Below are 27,753 nucleotides of genomic sequence, written 5' to 3'. Positions count from 1 at the left end.
GACTGACATCACTCCTGGTGCTGTTGGATTCCACCCTGTTTTCTGGGAATTTATGACTGTGGCTCTGACTTAAAACACTTAAATCTTCTGAATCTCACCAAGGTTTTCGTTTTGTTTTTTCAAATGCTCCTCAGACGTGGTTTTGTAGGAAATTGCAGTTGTCATACTCCCAACTATATAAAAGCTTTTTTACTGGTGAGGTTAAAGTACAATGCAATAAGTGGATCAAAAGCACACTAAAACTCTCTTGCATTGGTTCTGAAAATCCTAGACCTCTATAAGAGATCCAGACCCACAGAGAGCCATGGAGGTCCATTAAAAAAAAATAATTTGTAGTTGATTTTTCAGCCTTCCATTATTCATTGATTCCCTTGAATTCAGAAGAAGTTGCAGGCACTCTCCAACCTGCATTTTAGAACTTAATTTGTAAAAGAATGATGGCCATAACCTGTAGCTTAATGTAAGTAGAAAATGAAATCTCTTGATGAATTTTATAAATATTTCCTGTAGGAACAATGATACAGAGGAAAGAGGTAGATTTCCAGGCTAGCCTTCAAAGGCCTCTTAAACCATAGTTAAACAGCACTGCTTTTACAGAAAAGGTATCTTAGTAACCCTTCCTGGTTCCAGGCACCAGAGACTGCCCCCTCCCCCAGATTGACCATGTGTTCCAAAACTTTGAGACAGGTCATCTGAGAACAGGGATTGTATCTTCTTTAATATCAGGGACTTAGTCCCCATTCCCAGGGAGTTATACATGAGAGGTGGGGAAGAGACCTGGAAAAACCTCCAGAAGAACAATGTGTACAAAGGCTCTGAAGTTAGTTGGCCAGGTAAAGCCACAGCCGGGAGGCCCTTCTGAATGGGGAGGACTAGGAGATCAAGTAGTGAATGAAGCAAGTGGTAAGAATTACACCTGAACAGAATGAAGAGGCAGCAGTAGGAGAGCATCACTCACCCACACAGGTGCAACAGGGGCCCTGTCTACTGCGGCCACAACCAGCCCCTTGGGAAGCCCCTGGGAAGTTTCCACTAGCTCTGGCCTCAGGGCTTTGCCACTCTCTGGACTCTCAGTTTTCAATTTCACAGATATTCTAACCCTAAGATAGTCACTCCTCTGTTGCTCACTTCCTTACCTCTGTCCTGAGGTTTGGCTCTTACTTGCTTTCCTCAGTTCAGAAATCTTGCTGCCTAGTTGGCTTCTAAGAAAGACTTCTTGCCCTTCCTCTTCTCTCAGGGCCCTCCCTCCCACACACATTTCCCTCCTGATCATGGGGTCCTCCCTCTACCCTTTTTATCGAAGGGCCTCCCCACTCTACTGCATCTGGGCCCTCCTCCCAGCTCTTTCTCACCCAGGGAACGCAGACCCTCGGTCTCTTCTGCCACCTCCATGTGCTGCCTGCCCCTCATTACTGTGCCTCTCCTGGTCTGCTTCCTGCCAGCCTGCCTCCCTCCCAAGTTTGGGCCTCCTCCTGCCTCCACCCCTCCCTTTTGTGAGACTGCTCTCAAGTCAGCTTTTTCACTGTCCCCCTGCCCATTCTCTCGATTTCTTCTCCTCTCCCTAATTTGAGGGAGTTCTTCCCGCCTGCCTCCTTGGGCCTTGTGCTCATGCTCTCGACTCCCTTCTCACCCTGGAGCACTTTTACCCCCCTCCCCCACCCCGTCATCTGACCTTTCTTTCCTGTCAGTCAGTCACCTGTCTTGTCACTGAGCTAATGATGATCTTTCCTCTTCCGCATCTAAATCCTTCCTGTCCCCACCATAGGCCCTTACCACCTCCTCCCCCATTTCCTTCTATTTCTAACCTGCATCTTTCCCCCATTTTCATTTCTCTCTCCTCACTTCCCCAGTTACAAATCCTTCCCTCCCTTCCTGACCTAAGGACCAAGCCCAACCCCTCACCCCAATACATTTTCTCCTTTTCCCTCCATCCTGAGCCAAGTCCCCATTTTTTCCTTTCTGGACCCCATTTTCGTCCCCTGTGATCTTGACTGTAGGCTCAAATCCCTCCTCCCCGTTCTTGATTTCAGAAATACTCCAACACCTTTCTTCAACCCCAGCCTTTATTCCTCATCTTCTTTCTTCCTACCCTATTTCCCAGGGATTCTTTAAACCCTTTACATATGAGACTGAAAATAGCCAAATGCTTAAAGATGGAAAATACATATACTTCTTCAAACATGCTTCTCCCTCTTCCTAATCCCTCTTCCCCACATCTAGTCATGGCTGGTTTCATTTTGTTCAGATTTTAGGCTGAATGTCACCTTGTAAGAGAATCCTTCCTTCCCTGCCATCCAATATAAAGGAGTCCCAAACCCCTAGCCACGTACCATACTGGTTTTTGTTTTCTAAAGAATATTTAATCCTGTGAAATCTTTGTGTTTGTCCATCTAGAATTGATGCCCCATGAAAGAGGCCTTAACTATCTTGTTCATCTTGTATCCATAGGTCACTGAAATGCTGTGTGTGTGTCCGTGCTTGATCCTGTCCAATTCTCTGTGACCCTATGGACTGTAGAGGCTGGAAGGGGACTGTAGCCCACCAGGTTCCTCTGTCTGGATTTCCCAGACAAGAATACTGGAATAGGTTGCCAGGGGATCTTCCAGATCCAGGGATCGAACCTGTATCTCCTGCATTGCAGATAGATTCTTGATTGCTGAGCCACCAGGGAAGCCATTTAGAATGGTACCTGGTACATAATGAGTCAGTCTGCTGAATAAGTTAGTGATTTCTGAGTGCCAGACACTATGTCAAGTGCTCACTTTGTCTTGTTTAATCTTTCCAACAAGGCTGAGGTAAGTATTTTTATTATTGCTATTTTATACCTTAAATAACTGAAATGAAGATAAGTGAATTTGTCTGTTTTCTCAAAACAGTTGGCTTATCTGAGAATTGAATTCAATCTGTATGAAGTCACAACTCATGTTCCTTCTATTTTTCTGATGGTCCAGAGGAAAGGGGCTGTTAGGAAAGGAAAGGAAGGTGGATCTGAATGCAAGGTAGGTCAAATTGGAGTTGGGCTCCTGAGCTGGGTCAAGGAGTATAGGGTGTAGAGTATAGGACACCAGACCCTAAGTTTAGAATGAGGATATGAGAGCTCACATTGAAGAGCACTTTCTTTGTGCCAGACACTTCCAAACAATATATTCTCTCCCACCTATGAGTGGTAGGTAATAATAGCATTTCACAGACTAGGAGTCTGAAGTTTGGAGAGATGCAGGGGAGCCGGGATATGAATGACCCCAGGCAGTCTGACTACAGAGCAGGTACTCTGGTTGCTGTCCTGTGCTGTTTACGAAAGGTGTGTGCTGCGTGTTGGACACCAACTCCTGCTTCCTGGATTCTTGTCTCTGGACATTCTGCAGAATGACCTAACTGACGTCACACTCCTGCCTCCAGCCTACCTCTTACTGCTCTCCGTAGAAGAGGTGATGGATGATGACACTCCACTAGCACTGGGGAAACCCCACTTTTTATCACCCCCCCTTTACCTGGGATCAGCATGGGGCAGCGATTGTGGATGAGTGTATCTGCTCTACAGACTCAAGCTTTTCTCCAGTGGGGTGTCCCCAGACTTAGATTGGTAAAGCATTGGGGTAAGAAATGGAGAAGCAAGTCCTTCCAGCTAACGATCTAAAACCACAGCTGTTTGTTGAACACATACTGTGTGGAAAGCCCTAGCTCGGCACTGGGAATCCAATGATGAATAAGATACGATTCCCACTCTCAGAGAATTTAGTGAGGCAGATAAAAACCAAATAGAATAATTATTAACTGTGCAGAGAGTGTAGGATAACAGACTGAGTGCCAAACTAGAAAATAACAGAGCCCATTTCACAGAGATGTGTGGAAGACCTGAAGAGTTGCTGAAACATGAAGAACAGGAGCCAGCAAAGGAAGATGGCGGGACAAGTGTTCCAGGTGGAGGACGTCACACGAGCAGAAACGCAGGTGAACACAGGAGCAGTGAAGACAAACAGTTTACTTCAACCTCTGAATCACCTGCTTTTGCCCCAAACATACTCCAGGGAATACGGACTGAGAAGGATACAGATCTTTTTCATTTAATTATTACGTAAGAAAGGAACCATGGATCCCATCACTTCTCTACTGCTTTGGCCAAAATGAAGAGTTCTACAGACCTTTTAAGTGTGAGATTAAGTAGACCACTTGCAGAGCATTCAGTAGAGTGCTCAGACCTTTTGTCCAGATCACTGTCATAACAGGTCAAATAACAGTTGTTTGAGTAATAAGGACCCAAGTAGTCAGAATTAAAGCAGATACTCAGGAACAATTGGAGAAGAACATCCAAAGAATTTGCTATTTCCATAGGAAAGTTATTTGTGACAGGCATGCTAGTTGCCTACCTGAAACTCCTTCTTTTCTTCAGTTAACAAACTTCTGATTTTCTTAGGGATAGTAACATGCCCAGGTGAAAGACCTGGGCATATCCCCTTGAAGCTCAGAGTGGCAACTTGAACCAAGCCTGGCCAGTAAAAGTGCAGAAGTTATTGGGTGGAACCTCTGGAAAAACATTCCAGAAGAAGCCAACTTGGATAGACTCTGTCTTTCGTTTCTCTTCCTTTTCCCTACCTAGAACTGGGTATCTGATGCCTGGGTACACAGCAGCCATCCTAGGACCATGAGGATGAAGACTATATGCAAAGGAGGCAGAATAGAAAGACTGAAGACTAGCTCTTGACTTACTACCTCTGGACTTACTGTTACATGAGAAAAAATAAATTATTTGATTAAACTGCTGTGTTTGCTTTTCAGGTATATGCAGCCAAACACAATTTTAACAGGGCTAAAGTGGCAATCACTGCTAAGACATACAAATGGGTTCTTTAGCCAAAGACACAACTGATAATGCAACAGTTCTACTGGGCTGGATCATCTCATTACCCTGCAAATCCCTCTGAGCATAGGGTTATGAGGGAGTTAATGCTGAAAATTGGATCAAAAAGGCATTCTTCAAATTGGAATGCTTTTATTAGAATATTAATTGCAGACTTAAAACTACACATATGGAAAAATGAAAACACTCAGAAATGCTATTACAGATTGAGTAAATTAGGAGGAGGAAAAAGATTTCTTCAGTGTATACAAAATGTAAACATTTGCCCTGGGGTTTCCCACAGATGGCACAGTCCACAAGGACTTATTTGGAATAAAAATACCTATTGGATCTGCAGTATAGCCTCTATAACATCTTCAAACTTGCTATATTGAAGTGAAAGTTACTAGCACACTCTGAATCTTCTATGCAAAAAAACTAAATGGGCCCAATCAAGGCAACTGCTGTGTGTGAAAGCAGAGACACCGGAGCAAATCAATCTTCCAGCAATGAGCTTCCACGCACTGTGCTAACTGTATTTACATTTACCTTGAGAGAATATACACAGTATATAAAACCCCTACTTGAGTCTGTGGTGGAAAATGAAATATCTCATGAGATGCTCCAAAGCGCATCAAGTCAGTCACTTGAACTTGGGGAGAGAACACTAAGAAGAGGCCCTCTTCTGTTCAGAAAATGGGGACTCATAAACATCCATGGGTGGACAGGTGCAAACCAGGTGCTGATCTCCGTAGATGTCATCAATCCGGGAGATGGTTGGCCAGAATTTGTTCTCTGGTTTCACAAAGGGCTGCAGGGGACAAAAGACAGAAATGACTTGGGATATCCTGAGAAGTTTCTTGGAGGGGTGGGGTGGGGAGGAGACTGCAATGCTGCTCCCACACCTGAGAGATCACTGGCCCAGAAAGTACTCAAAAATTATAAGAAGCTAAAATCTAGCCTCCTTCGTCACCATCCCTCCAAATCTCCCACCCCTGCTCCGCCAGACTGCAGAGCACCTTCACATAATTAAAAGGATGATGGTAGAAAACACTGACCCACTAGACAGACCCTTATTTGGTCTTCCTGCACTGTGCGCAGGTTGGCACTGTGTGCTTGGCACCCTGACCTCAGAACTTGGAAAGCCAATTTCTGTGTTGTGTCGTTCTGCAAAGGTAACCTACATATGGTCACTATAGTGAGGAGGCGGCAAGAGCGGAGCCCTTGGAGTGGGTGATGGCCCCTCATACGCACGTGAACCTGGACCAGCTGGCACGTCCAGCTTCAGAGGAGAACTTACAAGCGGGAATGCTGCCACCTCTCTGGAATACGGCCGATCCCAGTGGGAGGATGTGACGCAAGTCAAGGAGTGTGGAGACATCTGAGACAGAGACAATGGACAGGAGAGGGGTCAGAGCAGACGCCTGCCTTTCCCTCTGCTCCTCACATCTGCCAGCGAGCTGATGAAAGCCCACGGATGGAGGGTGGTGGTTTTGTTTCAGTTTGTGGGGAAGGAAATTTTGGTAGGAAAATGTTTATTGTGAAATATTTCGAATATCAGAAAGTAGCACATTTACCACCCAACAGAAATCAACATTTTGTCATGTTTGCTTAAGCTTTTAAAACAAGAAACATTACAGATACAGTTGACCATGCCAGCCTATCCCCTCTCCATCTTACTGCTGGTCCTCTTCACCAGTGCCAGCCACTATCTTGAATTTTGTTGTCATGATTCTCATATTTTTATACTATTACTGTATATGTTAATAAACTGCATAGAGCTTAGTTTGGTACACTTTTAAACCTTATAGTATCCTGTGTGTGTTTTATCCTCCACTTGCTTTTGTATCTCAGTATTATATTTTTTAGACATCTGTTGCCATTTTTTTTTAAAAATTGTCTAAATCCTGAAAGAATCATCAGTATCCAGAGAAAAAAACGATGAGAGCAAATCATATTAGATTCCTCCACTATCCTAGGAGACTCGCACGGGACCAGCCTTTTCCCACCGGTCATTGGCCCCGGTGCTTCACCTTCAGCCGGGCAGCTCTGGACTAAGCTCCTCTGTACATCTCAGACTGCTTCTCTGGCTTGGAGCCGTAACGACACAACCATAGCCTTTGCGGTATTTTCAGTTCACGATCCCTCAGCTTAACAGTGGCTGGACCTAATACAGAACTCTTAGGGCTCTGACCAGATATAAAAGGAACAGTTTTGAAGAGGCGAAGCAATGTTTAACAAATTTTTCTCCAATATAGGCCGTAAACATGGTAAAATATTCAGGCCAAGTACCAGTCTGGTTGTTCTAAGAGGTAACTATTCCAATATGAGAATATCTTTATCCAGAGTGTAAAAGGTAAATAATCTCAGTAGAGAGCATCAAACAGAGATACAGAATGGTAAGACTTCTCTAACTATAAAGTCCATCAGTCTCTGCTCCCTCCTTTGACAGCCAACTGGGTCCTTGTGGGATGAACAGCACCAAACAGATACATAAAACCAACAAGTGCCCACTAAATAGATATTTAAAATTAGAACATATCAGAAATAACCACATTATACTTGAGTAACCACTGCTGTGTTGATTCAAGATTTAAACTTTCAGGTAATGAATTTATCCTCTCAGAAGAACAGTCTTATTCTAGGTATCCTCTCAGAAGAACAGTCTTATTCTAGGCAAGGATGTCATCTTCCAGTCGAGTTCAGAGGTTGCCAGCACCCCACCCAGACACTGCTTTCTGCTCTCTGGGATATTTTAGATAAAGTACCAGTGCCTGTGTACCTTCAGTGGATTGACCCTGGGGTCGATGCGGCCCTCCTCAATGTCGGCAATTTCCTGTCGGATGCTGATCATGGCATCGCAGAATCTGTCCAGCTCCGCCTTGTCTTCCGACTCGGTGGGCTCAATCATGAGAGTGCCTGCCACCGGCCAGGACATGGTGGGGGCATGAAATCCTGCCAAGGAGATGGAATTTGTGTCACTTAACTTTGACCTCCCCAGTTTGGAAGAAGAGACCCTCCCCTTCTTAAAATGTATTCCAAGGAAAACAATCTGAAAATTTTGCTATTGTATATGTCTAGGGATTCACTTCAGCACTGTTTATAGAAGAAAAGCTTAGGAAGTAACATGACATCCAACAGCAGAGGTAGGCAAATCTTCCTGGGTATCCATACAATAAATATGCAACCATTCCATGTATTTAAATTTATATTTGTTAATGGCTCTGAATGTTTACCCAATTTAAGTGAAAAGGGCAGGCTACATAACGATATTGTCTTGTTTTTAAAATGACAGTATATTATATATGCATATATATATATATACACACACATATATTTGCATGTGTGTATTATACATACTTTATATATATGTGTATATTTTATGAGGGAAGCTGTTTCGAAGAAGAATAAATACTAAAATTTAAACAGGATTATTGGCATAAAATGAGGGTTTTTATTTTACCTTGTGTTTAGAATCTTTTTATAATGTTCATGTATTACTTGCAATTAAGAGAAATTAAAATATTATAGCCTACCAAAAGCTAAATAATGAGGTAACAAGCATTAAGGACCCTGATGTGAGTGTTACTGTCCTTATTTTACAGATGAGGAAACTGAGTCTTGGCCAGGATGTATAAAGTCTTTGTCTTTACACTGAATACAGGCTGAAGGTATTTCTATGTTTCCAAAAGTTTTCACATGTTAAGATGAATTTACAAAATATGATTGAGAGAGAGATTTCCTGGACAAAAGCCAAAAAGAACTTTTCCCCAATTCTTACAATTTTTCCTGTGAAACTTTAAAAGATGAAGAACAGCCTCTAGGTTGATATTCCTGTCAACTAAGTTTGCCCTGGAGGTCAATGGTTCCCAAATTCTGGTGTGCATCATTACATGGGGCGCTTTAGAGTCATGCCTGCATTGTTTAAAGGATTGTCTTCTCAACATTTTATTATAGAATTTTTCAAATATACTGGTAAGTTGAAAGGACTATAGAGTGAACACCCGTACACCTATATGGCTTCTACAATGATGCTCTGTTTGCTTTATCATGTATCTAGTCATCTATTCCTATCACATATCAGCTGGCAAAGAATCCACCTGCAGTGTGGGAGATGGGTTCAATCCCTGGGTTGGGAAGATCCCCTGGAGGAGGGCATGGCAACCCACTCCAGTATTCTTGCCTGGAGAACCCCCATGAACAGAGTCACCTGATGGGCTACAGTCCATGGGGTCACAAAGTGTCAGACATGACTGAGTGACTAAGCACAGTCATCTACTCCTATCACATATCTAAAGCATTTGCCTTAGTTTTGATGCATTTTTCAAGCATGTTACAGTCATTTATACCCTTCCCCCTTAAACATTTCAGCATGCATATTATTAACTAGAGTTCCATATCTGAATTCAATATCTGTTTCCATATTTTTGTGATAGTTTGCACAAATTTTAAGTACCATTTAATTTTGACAAATGCATATAACTGTGTCACCCAAATCAGAAAGTCTTCTTTTTAAACAAGCTGATCTCATTACCCATTAAGTCCAACCTCAATTCCACGAGTGAACAAATTCAGCCCAATATTTTCTGCAATAGTGGTTCTCATATCTGGAACCATCTGAGTTGTCATGGAAACACAGATTCCTGGATTTTGACTCTGATTCAGGAAATCCAAGGTATGAGCCTTTAAAAACTCAGAATCAGGTTAATCACAGCACTGTTAATCAACTATACTCCAATATAAAAATTTTAAAAAGTTAAAAAAACAAAGTTAAGTTTGGAAATCTCTGCCCTCTGGCAGGGTGCCCCTCACACACCTGATAAGATTCATCCATGAAGTACTTGTAAATACAGATCACTGTGCCTCATCCCTGGAATTCTGATTCAATAGGTGTGATTAAGACCCAGAATCTGTGTTATCATCTTCATTGTTTGTTTGTTTTTAGAGCCATTCACTTATTCTCTCACTTGTTAAACACAATTGTTGAGTGCTTCCTATGTGCCAGACACCTAGACCATCCTGAGCCTATGGCAAGTGTAGCCATCACTCTATTAAACATCAAAATATCAAGGTTGTAGATAGAACCGAATTTGGGAATACTGGGCAGTAACTCCAAATATCGCTTCTCTTCTACCCCTCATCCCCTGCCTCCCTCCCTGCAAATGCTGCTGCAGTCAGATGTGGGAAACAGACCACACACCCCAGAAATGAAGCCTCATCCTGAATCAGTTACTGGCCGGGAGGTTAAGTCAGGTCACAGGAGTGGTCAAGAGGAGATTCTTAAGCAACTGCTAATTTCATTAATGAAAACCATCTTTGGTTTTCCCATTTATTATCAGGGTAACTCTGCATAATAAGATCATTCATTCATGGGAGGAAATGAGTCACTATGTGACTATGTGGGACTCCTGTTATGGTAGTAAAACTATAAAATTATTAAAGTTTTCACATTCCTTATTAAAAGAAGTCATTCAAATCATCTTAAAATTCAGATAGACTCCACATTCATCAAAAGGCAAAGTTCTCCCCAACTTAGCCTTCCTGAGAAATGAAGAGTCTTTGATGTTATTAATGTCACTAAGAAAACATTTTAATAAAGCCTGTGCTGAGTGAACATCCACTAACAATACACAGTTTAAAAAAAAAGCTTCAAAGAAAACTGCATCATCTCTGTGAAAACAAGGTGCACCTATTCCTTCATCTCTAGCAGCAGCTGAAACAGTTATGCCACGGCTGAGGGGGCTCAAAGGCCATGAATCTCAAATGCCATTCATCCAATACTCCTACACGTTGTAGGCTCTCCACTGCCTCTACCATCACAGCAACTTACCTCTTCATGGCCCTCTCTGTCTGCTTGGAGTGGGATAGGTCAAATAATTTACCAGAAACATGGACAGAAGACAGCAGTCATTTTCTTTGGGATTTTAAATTTTGTTAACAACAAAGACTCCTTTCCTAGCTGTTGATGGATTCAAGATACGTGATTTAATATCTTTCAAAGGACAGAATCTGTGGGGCCATAGGGCCATAGTTTTGTTTTTTTTTTACCCACAGTCTACGGCTCGCCATTTAGCCTATGGATCAGTTTACTGTGGTGCAAACACATTCAGTCTGTGGTCCATAACCAAGATGGGCAGCTGCATAAATGTCAGAAACCCAAGTTCTCCTTAAGGGGGGTCTTTCCTGTGAGACCACTTACCATAATCTTGAAGCCTCTTGGCCACATCCACGGCCTCAATATTTGCAGACTTTTTGAAGGGTCTTGTATCCAAAATAAATTCATGAGCCACATATCCTGTTGAGAAAAATTATTTCCATTCACGATTAACATCAGCTTGTTGTTTTACCCAAGAAAATGAACAAATAAATCAGCTTTTTAATGCATATCATTGAGGACCAAGGAACAATGGGTACTTGGTAAGTTATAGTTGACAATAAAGCCTTCATCTGCTCTTATTACATATAAAAACTGTTAACATGTCATGCCAATTTGTTCCATCCTCAGTGTTCTACACACCCATGAACCAGGAAGCGGGTGGCAGGCAGGACAGGAGCTGGAAGGCTTACTAAGGTCCCTGGGGATGAGACCACTTTTACTCAAAAGACCAAAAATCTACTTGCAACAGTTTAACATGTCATCATGCCTGGTCCTTATACAAAATTTTATTTTATATTTTATTTTATATAAAATATTTCTAGTGTTAAAACTCCATTGATACATTTTTCAACAAGTTTGCTACCAATATCCAATTAATGGTTTCTTCCGTGGGCAGGTAAATGTATACTAAATGTATATGTATAAGACACAATTTTATATGATTCTTCAAAGGGGCTTATGAGGTTTCAGTTTCAGGCTTCAGACTGAGAATTAGAAATAAGGCTGTTGAACAGCACACCGCAAGTGGCAAGGAGCTGAAGAGGCTGAAGTCTTGCGGCGGTCAGTTCACTTTGCTTCTCTAGGCTCAGGCCACCATCTCCCCATTATAAGCTGTTGACCACCCATCCAACATCAAGAATAAACCACTAACTCAGCATTCTTAAATAGAACAACATTCCTGGGAGTTTCCCAAATGCCATGGCCTACATAACTGATGAATTATCTTCAAGGAAAGTATCTACTCAGTAAAAAATAATGCACTCCTTCTTAACCCACCATCCTGATTCTCAGCAAACAATGAATCTACTTAAATATACTTGGAGAAGTCATAACTTCTCAATCCTGAGGAGAATAGCTCCAGTCATTAACAGACCCTGAAGACAAAATCTGTGAACTGCTCTGCTTCTTGTGTGATGAATACATATGAAGGGGTTAGCTTTGTTTGTAAATAAAAGTATGAGAACCTAAGACTTTGAATATACTGTCACCACATATCTTTAAAACAAGCTTTCTAACAATGATGAGGATTCAATAGTAAGGAGTATGGTTCAAAAGGAGAAAAATGTATTCAGAGGTAGATAAATCTAGAGGGGAAAAAAAAAAAGTGCCTTAAAGAAATGACCAGCTGGAATATTCAGGGGGAAAACTGTGAAATTATTTAACTCCTCATCAACTATTAATTTCAGGAATCCTAAATGCCCCACTATGCTACCGCAACTGGGGAGCCAAGCCTTGAGCTTCAACCCTTCTTTTCTGAGGTTCTGGCAGCCACCCTGGCATTGTAACAACAACTCAAAGAAAAAGGCTAATGGAGCTGACTGCTCTGCTCTGCTCTGCGGAACACTCAGCTGGCAGGAGGGGAGGAGGAGACAGGCTCATGATGGGGAGGAGTCTCTTTTGCTGGCCAGCAGACAGCACAGTCTTTCAAGCAAAGGTTCAGTTACTGAAAGGCCCCATCAAGCCCAGCCCAGCCCAGCCCAGCGCTGCTAAAGCAAGACTTCATCTGCAGAGGCCCCTGCCACAGCCAAGTGGTTTGGGAAGAGTTCCATTTCCAAAATGAGGTTCAGATGTTATTTTCTAAATCCATATTCTAATATGTTCAAATGGAAACTGTTAGTGGGATTTCAGCATCTCTCTCTTCTGTCTGTCTCTACTTGAGCCTGAAAAGGGGTGACATTTAAACTTCATGTCTGTTGGGGGCCAGCCTGGAAAATCCCATGGACGGAGGAGCCTGGTAGGCTGCAGTCCATGGGGTCACTAAGAGTCGGACATGACTGAGCGACTTCACGTTCACTTTTCACTTTCATGCATTGGAGGAGTAAATGGCAACCCACTCCAGTGTTCTTGCCTGGGGAATCCCAGGGACAGCGGGGCCTGGTGGGCTGCCGTCTATGGGGTAGCAGAGTTGGACACGACTGAAGCGACTTAGCAGCAGCAGACCCCTAGATGATCATCTTTGTTTGCAGTTTTTAGGGAGAAAAGATATACAAATCTTCTATGGCATACGGTGAGTCAGAGGAATCTGAAGTAGAAATTGTATAAACTGATTAGTGCAAGTTTTAATTTTCAGTGAGTAGGTGTTTCCTCGGGGCCTAACCATGACTATAACTGAGAGTCTGAAAAGATAACAAGTCAACGGAGCAAGGAAAGAAGCCAGGGATGGGAGTAGGAGATGATAGAAAAGCAAAATAGAAGTGGCTTGGCTCTACGCTTGGAACATCCCTCTCCCAACCCCTCATGAATTATCTTACAAGGCTGAGGATGACCTGGGAAAGTGCTACAGAAAGATAAGACTTCCCAAAACTGGAACTTACTTTTCCTGCATCCTCAGAGTGAGTGCCTAGAAATAAATGGAACTCACTAGCTAATTAGAAAGCTTGGGTGGGCAATCTACATTCAGTCATGCTTTTCAGTTGCAATCCAGGGACCACAACAAACAGCATCAAGAGGCCAGTTTTCCTGGGAATGAGGTCAGGTGGGTGGGGCCCCTCGCCTCAGGAGGTCACTTCCCAGCCAGGGAAGTGCACCCTCCCACCCATGCAAGGGTGCAGCCTCTGAAGCCCATGTCCACCAGCCTATAAAGGCCACCAGGAAAACTCCTCAAGGACAAGAATTTCCTTGTTAAGAGTTAAGATTTGTCTAAGATCAGAAAGGGATAAGCACTTAAGAAGTTGAAACATAAAGAAAACACTGGGACACTAACAAAATGGTCTGTTCCTGACAAGAACTCTGTTTAGACCAGACAGTGAGCCTAGCCTCCCACATAAGCAGACACTTGTAAACATCTTCAATTCCTCCTTTCAAAATGCCTCTGTTTACCTGAGTCAATTCCTTTCCTCATCCTTGCACAATAAATACTACCGCTGCTCCCCATCCTAATTCTTGCCTATAAATTCCTTGCTTCACAAAACCCTAAGCGTCAACAAGTTAGGCTGGCATTTTCAAATCTCAAAGAAATGGCTCATAAAGGGAAGCCTGAGAACTTCCGTGGTAGTCCCATGGTTAAGACTCCATGCTACCACCGCAGGGGGCATGGACCCTACCCCTGCTTGGAGAGCTAAGACTCGCCAAGTCTTACCGCTCTGCAAAAAAAAATGGGTGGGGGAGGAAGGCCTGTAGTTCACTAAAATTACTGCCTCACAGTCGTCCATAATTCCAGTCTTATTTAGAGCTGGTAAATATGATTAAGATGAGTAACGGTCTTCTAATATCGCCATTAGACATTCTGGAATACAAAGTGTTTATTAAGGACATTTCTATTTTGGGCCATCTGGAGGTACAGTGATCATTCTTTTTTAGGCCCTAAAATACCAAACCTCTGATTGTGTAATGAATGTGTTTACCAGACCAAACACGAGACAAGTTTTGTTTCATGAACTTTGGGATTGGGTAATAAAGTCTGTAATCACCAATATATTTCTGCTTGGGATGAGAAATACAATTCATTATTTCATTCTGGGATAAAATGTCAAAACAAATGGAAATTTCATCCATCTTTTTGTGTTACAAGCCTCCTGGGACAGCCTCTGCCTAAAGCAGTTGCTCGCTGCCAAGCACACGGCAGGCGCCTGATCGGTACTAACTTGCTCACTCTCCTCTCCTCGAGTACCATCTCCCCCCGTGCGGTCCACACCACATTCATTCTCGCTCCAAGGAACTCAGGTTTGCATCCCACAACTCTGTGAACACACTAAAACCACTGAAGTTCAGTGGGTGATGTGCATGGTACGTGAATCCTTTCTCAATGAAGTTGTCAAACTTAATCCCAAGGACATATTAAATAAAAAATAATTTAACAACTAGGGAAAAAGTACCCTATACCTTGTAAATTAAAGCAAAAAGATTATTTCCATGCATCACATTGGCAAAAACATTTTGGGCTTGGCCTGTGTTCCCAGCCTGGCACTTGGTGTTCACTGGGCCCTGGGGCCATGGTCACTCACAGACTGCTAGTGTGATGTAAGTTTGAATTAAGGATCTGGGGGCAGGCAAGGTCAAACGTGTCAAGTGCGTAAATGCATTCATATCCTGAGATAATTTATCTTCTACAACTCTAACTTATGTAGATAATCAGGGGTGTTAAAAAGAAAAACTAAGTAAAAGATGTTCATTGCAGCGTTGTTAAAAATAATGTGGTGGTGCTGAGGGAACCCCATAGAATCTGACACATGATACATACCATAGAATGGATATGGCCACTTTCAAAGGACATTTAATGACAAGGGAAATGATCATGATATAAAATAAAGTTTAAAAAAACAAGATACAAGCTCAATTGTCTGAAAGTACGGTGGGAAGAAATACAACAAAATATTAAGCTGTTATGTCTGCTTGATGAAACCATGGGTCATTTCCATTTTCTTCCTCAAACTTCTTTGTCCAAATTTTCCATGTTGAGCACATGCACATGACTTATACAGCCAGACAAAACCAAGACTGCTGCTATCCTGAAGGCCAATACAGAAGCAGGATGCATCTCACAGCACAGGAGCTATATTTGAATTAATTAGTAGCTCTTGTAGCTTCTTTAATACCCACTTCAGAAGCATTTCATTGTGTTGCTTAGAGACATATTGCCCACAACGTTCTTTTCTCCTCTCTGGGGAGAATTGCTAACCAGAGCTGATTATTTAGTTCTTTTCTATTTTCAAACTCTGGAACCACCCTTGTGGATACATATTCACAAAGCAAGATTGGTCTTTAAATTAAAGATCACAGATGGAGATGCACACAGGCCAAGAGACAAGCAGGGCCTTGCTGCTGTGACCCTGGGACTGAACACTGGTTACCGACTGCTCGCTGCCCTCTCTGCCCCAGGCTCAACATACAGCGGTCCCTGCTCTCCGATGCACACCCACCGTCAGGTCCTGCCCGCCTGACTCTCAGGGCAACCCCTCCTACCACCTCCAGGGTGACTTGATGCCTCTCCTATTATTCCCTCTACAGTAGCTTCACTCTCACCTCTTCACAGCCTTTCCCCTGGCAGCTTGAAATCACCTTATTCTCTTATTTAAAAATAATGAAGCTGCATCCTATTGCAGCAGCTCCTGCCCCCTTCACACTAAAGCCCCCAAACCATGAAAGTGTCTGCCTTCTCCTGACCTCAGTCCATGTCTCAGCCCCTTTCCAGCTGGCCCTTGCCTTGCTGCTGGCCCTAACTGCTTTCAAAGGTGACAGAAGGCTTCCTACTGTGAAAGGCATGGGTTCTTTTTAAGACTTGAGAGGCCACCACCTGCTCTTCAGCTGTGCCTCCATGTCACGCAGGACCACCCACGTGTGCTGACTGTGTGTGCTGTGCTGACACGACGCCAAGGACTGAGGCAGCCACAGCCTCCCCCTGCAGGAGCTTAAGGTCTGCAGGAGCGAGCCGACGATGAGTGAGTGGGAGACTCCTTGTGGTGGAAAGAGCCAAGAGGAGTAGTTCTCGCCACCAGGAAAGGAAAGGGCAGCCTCAGGGAGGAGGTGTGGCCAGAGCAGAGGCAGGAAGGATGGGTGCCAGGGAAACGCCGGGGGTGGGACGTGGGGAGCCTGACGCTGCCTCAGTGCAGGTGCCCCCTCACCAGGTGCTGCTTTTCCTGCACCTGTTCCGTGCAGCCATCTGCTTGAGAGGTTTCGCTCTGGTTTCTCAATATGGTTTCCTTGGGTCTCACCAAAGAAAAGTCTGCTCTCAGACTCTGTGCCCAGGGCCACACCTCTGCAAGTCCACCTGCGCCAGCCCCTCCCGTCACTTCCAGGGAGACCTAGTCCCTCCATCCCTGTCTCCCTCCCTCCATGATAAGCTAAAGAAAGTGAAAGTAAAGTCATTCAGTTGTGTCTGACTCTTTGCAACCCAGTGGACTGTAGCCCACCAGGCTCCTCCGTCCATGGGATTCTCCAGGCAAGAATACTAGAGTGAGTTGCCATTTCCTTCTCCAGGGGATCTTCCTGACCCAGGGATTGAACCCAGGTCTCCCACATTGCAGGCAGACACTTTAACCTCTGAGCCACCAGGGACGCCCTATGATAAGCTATAGCTGCTGCTGCTGCTAAGTCGCTTCAGTTGTGTCCGACTCTGTGTGACCCCATAGACGGCAGCCCACTAGGCTCCTCTGTCCCTGGGATTCTCCAGGCAAGAACACTGGAGTGGGTTGCCATTTCCTTCTCCAATGATAAGCTATAGAGGCTTCTCTAAAAGGTTTTCACTCTCAACTAACTAGTACATAAGTCCTCTGATTCTACTTCTAACAGCATGCTCATCCTCTGCCACTGTCTTGATGATGTTAACATCCTCTTAATCCTGTCATTCCCCTGCTCAGAAACCTTTCTGGCCCAAGGGTGGAATCCAGAGCCTTCCAAGACCCTCAAGGCCCATGCTACCTCTCCCGCCTTATAGTCTGCTCCCTCTCCTCCTATCCCATCCTTCAACCCACCCAAGACTCAGACAACTCCCTTCTCTCTAGCTTGCTCCTGTATCTCTGTTTACTGGGGTTCTGCTGTGCTTCCTTTCAAGGCTTATCTCAAAAGGCTCCTCTCAGAAGGCTCTCCCAACTAGAATTATTCCACTCATCCTCATGGCCAAGGGGCAGGTAAGAAGCTCATGGGATTTACGTATATGTCTCTCTATGGTGTGGTCCTTGTTGTGAGTTGTCCTGAGACTAAGTGCATGGCAGAGCCCCACCAATATCCCTAAGCTGTTTACTAGATGGAAGTTATTTCCAGTACCTCAAGGCTTTACTCTGGTATATGCTGAGAAATAGAAGTTTCCCACCCACTTCTGCAAGTCACATCCACTAGGTCAAACTTGGTTTGGCCAAGAAAAAAAGCCAAAGTGAATATAGGCTGAAGTTCATACTTGCCTCTCGCACCCCGGAAAAGGACTCTGTAGTGCTTTTCTAATCGCTTGGCCATGTAGTTTGCATTCAAAATAGCAATCTCTGTGGCCTGTTTAAGGCCCTTGCCTCCCATCATCTGCAATAGAGGAAAAAATACTCATCAATCACGGAACACAGAGATCCAATGGACACTAACCAAAGACATCCCCAGATGAAAGGAAGTCAGCTCCCCACCACTCTCTGGACTGCAGGGGAGTGAAATATCCTAACTAAGACATCTCTCAGTCTTCTCTAAGCCTAAAATAACTTTTGGTTTCCCTCTTTGAACAGTAATTTTATGTTTTTTATTGTAGTTAGAAAGCTTAGAACAGGGAAAAACTGACTGCTGACTATCGCCTTATTTACCCAAGAAAAAGAACTGTATTTGAGAAGTTTCTGTTTGGTTGTTCATTGTGAATTTGAGATGCCTTGATAATTGCCAGGAATCTTGAGGGCTCTTGGCCAAAATCCCCTCTGAATCCATTTTGTATGGTTTGTCTTTCACGTGTCCATAGTTCAGGCTTCTATGTTTAACAACTGAAAGGTTCTCAATCTTATCCTTTTCTGGTGGTTCATAAGTCCCTATGATTTTATGGGGATAGCATCACCAGCAAAGAGTTTAAAACCAAGACTGTACCAATTTGTCCTGCCTACTTTCTTCCCAGAACACCTCAGATGATAAGGCTTGATGTATGTTAACACACAAATGATGTAAAACAAATGAAATAACAGTGCAGGGATACCAAAGTCCTTGGAGAGGACACGCTCGGCCAGGTTGGCCAAAGAAGGGTTTCCAGAGTGAGAATTAGAACTTGAGTAGAAACTTGAAAATGGGTAGAATTTGGACAGACAAAGAGAAAGGGGAAGACACTCTAGGTGAGAATAGCAGAAACAAAGGTGTGGAAGGAAGGCCCGTGGCTGCAGCCTGGGCATTGCTGGAGAGCCAGGTGGGCTGTGACCACTCGCACAAGCTTCAAATCCTTGCTGGGAAAGACCTGGACCTGGCCTCTGCCTCTGGACCTGTGCATCAGAGTCTGAGCAACTTTATGGCCCCAGTTCCACCCTGCCTATACTGAATTGATTCTCTCTGGAATGGGGCCTGGGAAAGTGCATTTTGGGGAGAACCTCCTAAAGATTTTGTGTGGGCTGGGACATCCAGTGGTAGAGGCCAAGGGAAGCCAGGAGAGGATGGACAGTCTTAGCAGAAATCTAGCAGTTCGGTAGGGAGTATATGAGAAGAACTGTATAAAGGAGAGAAGACGATAATTCTAGAGTCTCGGTAATAAGTAACAACAGCCTGAAAAAAGAAAGAGCCCAAGGTAGGAGGGGTGGCTGAAACCCTACCATATTTATTTCATTCTTAAACTGAGTCTGTCTGGTGTATCTGGCACACAGCCAAACCAGTCCTAGGGCATTTATTTTCTATATGTGGAAAATCATCTCTAACCCAAATAACATTCCATAACAAATGACTCAGGTTCACAGAGACCAAAAGGAAGCTGGGAATTAAGATTCTGTTTGCAAAGAAGCAGACCTTTATGATGATTGTTCTTGTTGCTATTTGCAAAACAACTCGAGTATGATTTGAAAACGCAGGTTTTAGTCTCTGGGGTACAGAATTGTTGTCCCAGCTTCCCAGAAAGTTTTCATTAAGAATCATAAATGCCACACTGTTCAAGAATAACAACCAGCCCAGAGAGTCATCCGGCAAGATGTGCATAGCTGAGTTTGGGTTTATTTCACCAGATCCTCGCTTTCTCTCAGAAGGGGAACCAGCTGGGGAAGACTGCTCTAATTACCGGCTGAAGAAGTGCTCCTATCCAGTGTGCGATCTAGTCAGCTCAGGAGGTGGGCAGGCTAGTTTGAATACGAACTGTATAAAATAAACTCTGACCCTAATGTGTTTTGGGTTTTTTGTTTGTTTGTTTTTGTTGTTGTTTTTGAAAAACACAAAAGAAGGAAGCCCGTTCTATGACAAAGTCTAATTACCTTCGAGAATATAGTTCCACAGGCCCTAAAGGGCAAAGAGCTTCGGGAAAACCTCTACATAAGTGAATTTCTGCTATTTTCATCTTACCCTCCAGGCTCCCAAGAAATATAAAGCGAAATGAGATGTATTCCTAAAATTTATCCCAGGATCTCAACCAAGTGTAATAATTAGTATATGCACTGTTTTTCGCTTGTGAGGGGCTGTACAAATCCTACAGGAAACCAAATGACGTGGCCAGAACATCCATATGACTCATGGTACTTAGCTCTGTCTGGAAAAATATATCTGGCATGTCAGTTTCTCTGGTGTTAAACCCACTGTGAGAACCCAAAGGAAAACAGCCTGATGAAGAAAAGATAAAATGAATTTTAGCTGATCTCTTTAGGATGGTTTCTTCCACTCAAGTTGTCAGCAATTTTCACTGAACCACATCTCGATCATGGATTTCTTCATTTTTAAGTTAAGAAGGAATCTGCAGTCTCAGGTCCCCATCCATACATCACTCCCCCAAACCATCTAACATGCATTAGCAGGCCTCACCTTAATATAAGCCCATGAAATGGGCAAGATGCAACTGGAGCCCCACGGGGCTGCGCTGACGGTCCCCAAAGCCTGGGCATCTTCACTTGGTTTTAGCGAAATGATGGGATGATTAGGCAGAAAAGGAACAAGATGCTTCTTCCTGTATATATATTTTTTAATACAAATTTAGAAGATGTTAAAAAGATCTGGTCTAACCAAACAGGCAGGTCCTGGGCCCTCTCAGGAAGCTCTATTCCTAGCAAAGGAACTCTGACATGGAAGGTACCCGGCACCTGCTAAGGGGCAGATGTTCAGGAAGTCTCCCTTCCTTCCTCCTCTGCTGGAGGCATGGCTCACCAGCCATCAGCATCCTAGCAGCTCAAACAAGTACCATGGTGGAGAGCTGGGGAGAGACAGGCAGCCTGGAACATCATGCAGAGCTATGGGCTCATGAGGATGTGGGGACATCCCAGCCCCTCACACCCTCTCCCTCCCTGCCCTGGCCCCACACTCTTTCCCAAGGCATCTAAGGGATATAGAAGGATGCTGCTGAGATGCCCCATAGGGTGACAATCACAGGCCAGCCTGTGAACATCAGTTGCCCCATCTTCCCCAGAGCTGAGCCACTGCGACCCTGCTGCCTACTACAGAAAACAGGAATCAAAAAGGAAAGAAGAAAAACCCAAGGAGGGCCAGGCTCTCCATATCCCTGAAGACTGGCCCCTTCCGCACATTTTGGGAAAAAGGAAGATGCTCAGGAAATGGTTGCTCAGCATCATTTCCATGAGATGATTTGATTTCAGTTTAAAAAGTTACCAACTGCTCCGAGATATTGCTTTAGTCTTATTCTGACTTCATCCAATTATTTCTAGTAATAAGGTTTGTTTCCTTCCTACTTATCTCAGATGTAATAAGAATTCAGGCTGTAAAGTGTCCAAAATATTACATCCAATTTCTTTTTGGCAGGGGGACATTTGAGTTCTACTCCTTTAGCAAATTTTAATTATACAATAGTGTTATCAATTTTAGCCACCATGTTATATGATAGATCCTCAGATGTAACCATAAGCTGATTTTAAAAACAAAGCTGCTTGGAAGTCTAAATTAAAGTCCAAGAGACCCTTCTAGGTGCTAATATACCAGTTCTTACTCATAATGCTCCAGTAAAGCTTACTATTCATTTCTCTGTTAATAAACCTGCTCTGTCTATACATGACTAGGAGCTGAGTGTGGCCATACACACTGTGGTTAATAAAATCTGTTTGCTTCCCCTTGAAAGCTCCTTGAAAGCACCCCATTCACTGCTCATCACCCAGCCCCTAAAGGCACACTACATGTGAAGGTATCCTGACACCTGAAGTCCTCGATGAGAAGAACAGAGTGTGGGGCCAACTCTCAGTCTTCAAAGCCATCCCGAAACCAGGGCCCAGAACTCACACTCCAATGGGCCCCATGCCAGGGCCGCCACCTCCATGGGGAATGCAGAAGGTCTTGTGAAGATTAAGGTGTGAGACATCAGACCCAAAGTCTCCGGGACGACAGAGTCCCACCTGTCACAAAGGGAAAGAACCAAAAGCAAAAGTCAAGAGCTGAAAGGGTGCTCTGGAGAGACAGCCATCCTGCTCCCCTGAGAGGAGAGGCAGGAGATGTGCACAGAAACGTCCTTAGACGGCAGCTCAAACCCGATATCCCACAGGCAGCATGCCCTGCAGTTTCTATGGAAACAGCAATTGACCATTTAGATTTTAAAGTATGATCTGAATATACCATCAACTCCTAATTATCCACCCCCAAGAAAGGGGAGGGGAAGTATAGGCTTTCCCTGCTATTGAAACAGGCAATTTCACCCCAGCATGTCTAGTACCCCAGCTTTGGATATCATGCACTTTACTGAAGGGCCCCTTAGGACACGTGGATATAGAGGGCTGGAAGGCTATCTGAGAGAATACTGAGCTGAGAGAGAGGGAGGGAGCCTGACAGTTTTCCTGAGACCATCCTGGTACCAGCCACAACATTCAACAGGTGTTCCTGTCACTTTGGCATTTGAGCTAATTGTGGATGTGATAAAAACTACAAGACTCATTTATGCTATTGAATCAATAGACAATCCCTGGACTGCTCAAAAGAGATCAGATAGAAGCAAAGAAAAACAAAAAGAGTCTGAAATTGGGACTTCCCTAGCAGTCCAGTGGTTGCTGCTGCTGCTGCTAAGTCGCTTCAGTTGTGTCCGACTCTGTGCGACCCCGTAGACAGCAGCCCACCAGGCTCCCCCGTCTCTGGGATTCTCCAGGCAAGAACACTGGAGTGGGTTGCCATTTCCTTCTCCAATGCATGAAAGTGAAAATTGAAAGTGAAGTCGCTCAGTCGTGTCTGACTCTAGCGACCCCACGGACTGTGGTTAAGACTCCATAATTCCAATGCAAGGGGCACTGGTTCAATCCCTGGTTGGGGTTAGACCACACATGCCCCTCACTGGGGCTGAAAACAAAACAAATTAAAAAAAAATTTTAATGAAAAGAGTCTGAAATGGTTTTAAAAAAAAAAAAGGAGAGGGAGTTGATATGACTCTTTAAAAGATGATGAGTCCCTGCCCTCCAAAGTCTCCCTAAAGCATTCCCTTAAACGCACGTGTCACACAGACTGTAAAGAAGGTGAAGTGTTAAAGAACTGATGCCTTCGAACTGTGGTGCTGGAGAAGACCCCTGAGAGTCCCTCAGACAGCAAGGAGATCGAACCAATCAATCTTAAGGGAAATCAACACTGAATACTTGTTGGAAGGACTGATGCTGAAGCTGAAACTCCAGTATTTTGGTCATCTGATGCTAACAGCCGACTCATTGGAAAAGTCACTGATGCTGGGAAAGATTGAGGGCAGAAGGAGAGAGGGCATCAGAGGATGAGATGGCTGGATGGTATCACCGATGCAATGGACATGAACTTGAGAAAACTTCAGGAGATACTGAGTGACAGAGAGGCCTGGCATGCTGCCGTCCATGGGGTAGCAGAGTCAGAAACAACTGCTCGACTGAACAACAGCAGCAAAACGTCACACAGACCACCCCCTACACACACACAGCCCAGTAGGTAGTCAGGATCAGCCCTTCAGAGCTAGAGATGTGCAGCTGTTTTACGCTGATGAAACTGAAGCTAGTCCAAGGTCACGGGAGTTCAGTATCCACCAGGGGCCAAACCTTGGGTGTTAATTCCCTCAGGAAGAGGGGTCACCCCCCGCCCCTCCCCTGCAATAAGCTAAGAAAATTCAGCTCACTCCCTGCTTCCCTTCAACCTTTTTACTTCGTCCTCAGCATCCCCTGTGACTTCATGACCTCCTTGGGAGGAGTGTGTGTATGTGTGTGTGTGCGCGTGTGCACGTACCCGTGCATGAGCACAGTCACTCAGTCGTGTCTGACTCTTTGCGAACCCATGGACTGTAGTCTACCAGGCCACCCTGTCCATGAAATTTTCCAGGCAAGAATACTAGAGTGGGTTGCCATTTCCTACTCCAAGGGATCTTCCCAACCCAGGGATCGAACCCATGTCTCTCGTGTCTCCTGCAGTGGCAGGTAGATATTCTTTACCACTGCACCAGGATCTGCAATCTCAGTGAAATTATAGTACATACTTTGATTTGGCAATATAGAAAGTCAGTCTCTGTTCTGAATTCGGTGTCATGTTTTAAGACAACTGTCAAGAAGACAAAACAATTTTTTTTTCATAACCATTTTCTCACATTGCCCACCTGAGCATTCATGTTGGCCCCATCCAGGTAGACCTGGCCTCCGTGTAGGTGGATCAGGTCACACACGTCTCCAATGTTTTCTTCAAACACTCCATTGGTGGATGGGTATGTGATCATGATTGCTGCCAAGTTCTCCTTGTGTTTATCCACCTGAGACAGAAAAGTGGCAGAGGGAGCTAACGAGAGGAAATGTTTCTTTCTTAACCAATTCCTCATTTTTTAAAAGGATTAAGAAAGATGAAGTCTTGGTCTTTTCGTTTCTCAAACTGTCTCAATGTAGGATGACACTAATAGAAGGTCCATAGCCATTTCTGCCTTTATAAATCATTCTAAAGAAATAACAAGATTCCTTTAGACTAAGTCTCCATGGTCAAGACCAAAAAACTGTTCAGAAGATTTCTGGATATTTTGGGCTGAATTCTCTAAAGTGGTTTTCCTTTGGTTCAAATCATCTCAATAATTATTTCAGATTTTTTCTGGTTCCAGACAAGTCAATTCTCATAGTTCATCTTGCTATGCTCATCTTGCCAAATCCATCCTATCCACTTTCCCTCCCATTCTATTGAAATTAGAATTCCCACTAGGAATGTTCTGCTCCGATTTAAAAAACAAACAAACATCATTTTTCTTTTGACAGAAGGCAAGCATATATGAAAGACATGTTCCTATTTTTTTGACCAGCAAGTCAGAGAAGAGGCCCACGTGAAAACAAAACAAACAAACAAAAATTTTAAATCATATCCTATATTGGAGAGACTTAATAATTACACTTTTTGACCCAGAATATTTATTGGTAAAAACTTTATGGGGCAATGGGAGGTGGGGAGGTGGATGTGAGAGATTAAAAAATGCTTCTTTTTATCTTCCTTTTGAAGGTTGTTACATGAACTTCTCAGTCTCCATGTCTAATAACCCCAACAAAATCACATTGCCATTCAAGTGATTTCCTTCCCTCTTAAGATGCAGCCTACAGTCCACCAGTGGAAAGCAGATACGGTTGCTAGGCAACATCTTCCTGAAGGTTGGGAGGTTGGGAGTTTGGGAGTGGGGGTTGGTGTTGCAGGAAGGAGGATGGAATGTTGCCTGAAATTCAGCAAGTAATGGCTGGGACCATCACAAACATCTGCAAAATCTACATTTCTGTTTTAATCCCCAACACAAAGATTGAGAATACCTATGACTTCCAGGATCATAGGTTTGTTCACGGGGGAAGGAGAGGAAGATTGGGCAGGAAGAAGCAGGCAGATTCTGCAAGGACTAGTCTTACTACCACCATGAATAATTCATTCAGTTTCTTACACATGCACATATTAGAGGACGGAATTTCAGTTTAAAGGACCTTCTCCTTGTTAAAGAAGGAAGAGGTGAAAGAAACTATGGTCACTTTTACTCTGGACCAAAAATGTGACTCTTGCTTTTATTTTTCTTATAGAGATGGCTAGGTTTTCTGATTTTATGCCATTTTCCCTAGACCCATTCGGAGAAGGAACTGCAGTCTTTTAATGAGGATGCAAAAGAAGATAACGTTGACCTAAACCATCCCTGATCCTTGCCACTTCTTTCCAACCCAGACCTCCCCCATCTGGTAAGCGGAAGTTGAGTACCATAGCCTTGAGGTGAGCTGCATCGATGTTTCCGTATTTATCCACCTCCACAGGCTGAATCCTCATGCCTGCCATGTGGGCACTTGCAGGATTGGTCCCATGCGCAGATTTTGGAATGAGGCAAACCTTACGAACGAAAGGAAGGAAAGAGAGAAATCACCAGGCTGTTCATAATGGCAGAAAAGTCCTACGAAATGCTTGGAGCATAAATACATAGGTGCCATACACTCTATTTAAACTGACCGGTGGTGCCTTAATATCTGCTACAACTTCATGATTACTGTATTGAAAAACAGTGTCCAACAGAGGAGTTGACACCTGGATCCCCAAATACTGTTCCCGAAAGACTTTCAGAATATTAATACTCTCCTTCCTTATCCCAGTAACACCAAAACAAGCCTAGGCTTATTCTAACCTTGCCTCAGCAATAATATGTAGAAAGCACCTTACAAGAACATGAGATTAGAAATTAAACTCTAGGACTCAAATGCACACATCACAGCTCCAGTGCTCTGCTTGGCTCTGCTGGGACCCAGGAGAGATAATGGTAGACATTATCCCAAGGCCTCCCAGTGACAATACACCAGTGATGTCATCATTATTGGATGCTTACTCTGTGCAATAGATTCTCTGCTTACATGAGAATAGCCAAGCACAAATGCCCATCAGTTTCTGCCCTGTGCTCACACAAGGCATTCACTGAGAAGGTTGGCATCTGTATAAATAAATGTCTAGAGGGACTTCTCTGGTGGTCCAGTGTTTAAGAGTCCATAATTCCAATGCAGGGGATGTGGGTTGGATCCCTGGTTGGGGAACTAAGATCCCACATGCTGTGCAGCACAACCAGATCAAAAAAATTAAATAAATAAATAAATAAATAAAAGGACCCTTTAGACAGGGACTGCTGCTGCTGCTAAGTCACTTCAGTCGTGTCCGACTCTGTGTGACCCCATAGACGGCAGCCCACCAGGCTCCCCGTCCCTGGGATTCTCCAGGCAAGAACACTGGAGTGGGTTGCCATTTCCTTCTCCAATGCATAAAAGTGAAAAGTGAAAGTGAAGTCACTCAGTCGTGTCGGACTCTTAGCAACCCCGTGGACTGCAGCCCACCAGGCCCCTCCGTCCATGGGATTTTCCAGGCAAGAGTACTGGAGTGGGGTGCCATTGCCTTCTCCGAGACAGGGACTACATCATGTCAAATAAGACTCCTTGGCTGGGAGGAAACATTTCTTGCTTTGTCAGGAGACTACTCCTCTCTTTCTAAAGGGATCTTGGTGTTGCCAGTATAATTAGGGAAATGAAAGTTCTCAAAAAAAAAAAAAAAAAGTCTAGTGCCCACAGGTGCCAAAGGAACTCAGAATGAGGGGGTGCCACCTCAAGTTGAAGAGATCAAGAAAGAGTATTTCAAGAGCTTAAAGATGTGTTGAATTTTTATGGAAAATGGCTGGTGGGCATAATACTAAAATTCCCAGGTTTAAATCATTTTCATTTCCTGCCCCCAAATCGTGTGAGCAGAGGTGAAGACACATGCTCTGTGTGATCTGATGATGCCACACTACAGGAAAGGGCGCCCTGCAGTTCCCTCCAACAGCGGTAAGGAGAAGCAACGTCAACCCTGAAAACAATTCTGTTTTTGTTTTTAATTCCAGAACCAATACTGTCACCCTGTGAAGAAAAACGGATGGGCATTATAAAAATGGGCTTATGAAGGGGAAATTTAACTTAACAGCTGTTTCCTCAAAAACAGCAAAGCCATCTATTTAAGCAAAATGCATGTGACCCAAAGAGAACTATCAACAGAGGCAAAGATGAAATGACTTTGTTCTTCTTCTGTG

At 43.9% G+C, this 27,753-nt stretch overlaps 1 protein-coding gene and 1 long non-coding RNA gene across 3 annotated transcripts in view; one reads left to right on the top strand and one right to left on the bottom strand.

Moving 5' to 3' along the window:
• Nucleotides 1-1,867: 1,867 nt before the first annotated feature.
• Nucleotides 1,868-4,756, top strand: LOC147366918 (uncharacterized). Its single transcript, XR_015169583.1, has 2 exons — nt 1,868-2,999; nt 3,841-4,756. It is a non-coding gene; the product is annotated as an uncharacterized LOC147366918 (long non-coding RNA).
• Nucleotides 4,757-4,973: 217 nt separating this feature from the next.
• Nucleotides 4,974-27,753, bottom strand: part of GLDC (glycine decarboxylase) — a 91,809-nt gene continuing 69,029 nt past the window's right edge. For both annotated transcript variants that reach the window (XM_086415167.1, XM_086415168.1), the window contains 9 exons: nt 25,920-26,045; nt 24,316-24,465; nt 22,014-22,126; nt 20,595-20,736; nt 18,050-18,161; nt 11,037-11,132; nt 7,620-7,792; nt 6,138-6,218; nt 4,974-5,648 (listed from right to left, as the gene is read on the bottom strand). In XM_086415167.1, coding sequence (XP_086271293.1) covers nt 5,505-5,648; nt 6,138-6,218; nt 7,620-7,792; nt 11,037-11,132; nt 18,050-18,161; nt 20,595-20,736; nt 22,014-22,126; nt 24,316-24,465; nt 25,920-26,045 — 1,137 coding nt within the window. In that variant the 3' untranslated portion in view covers nt 4,974-5,504. The remainder of the gene's footprint in view (nt 5,649-6,137; nt 6,219-7,619; nt 7,793-11,036; nt 11,133-18,049; nt 18,162-20,594; nt 20,737-22,013; nt 22,127-24,315; nt 24,466-25,919; nt 26,046-27,753) is intronic.

Source organism: Bos grunniens, chromosome 8 (assembly GCF_055505025.1).
Source record: "Bos grunniens cultivar Pamir isolate PY7600 chromosome 8, Bosgru_T2T1.0, whole genome shotgun sequence".
NCBI lineage: Eukaryota > Metazoa > Chordata > Mammalia > Artiodactyla > Bovidae > Bos > Bos grunniens.
The sequence above is the reverse complement of the archived record's forward strand: the minus strand, read 5'-3'. Positions and strand labels throughout refer to the sequence as shown.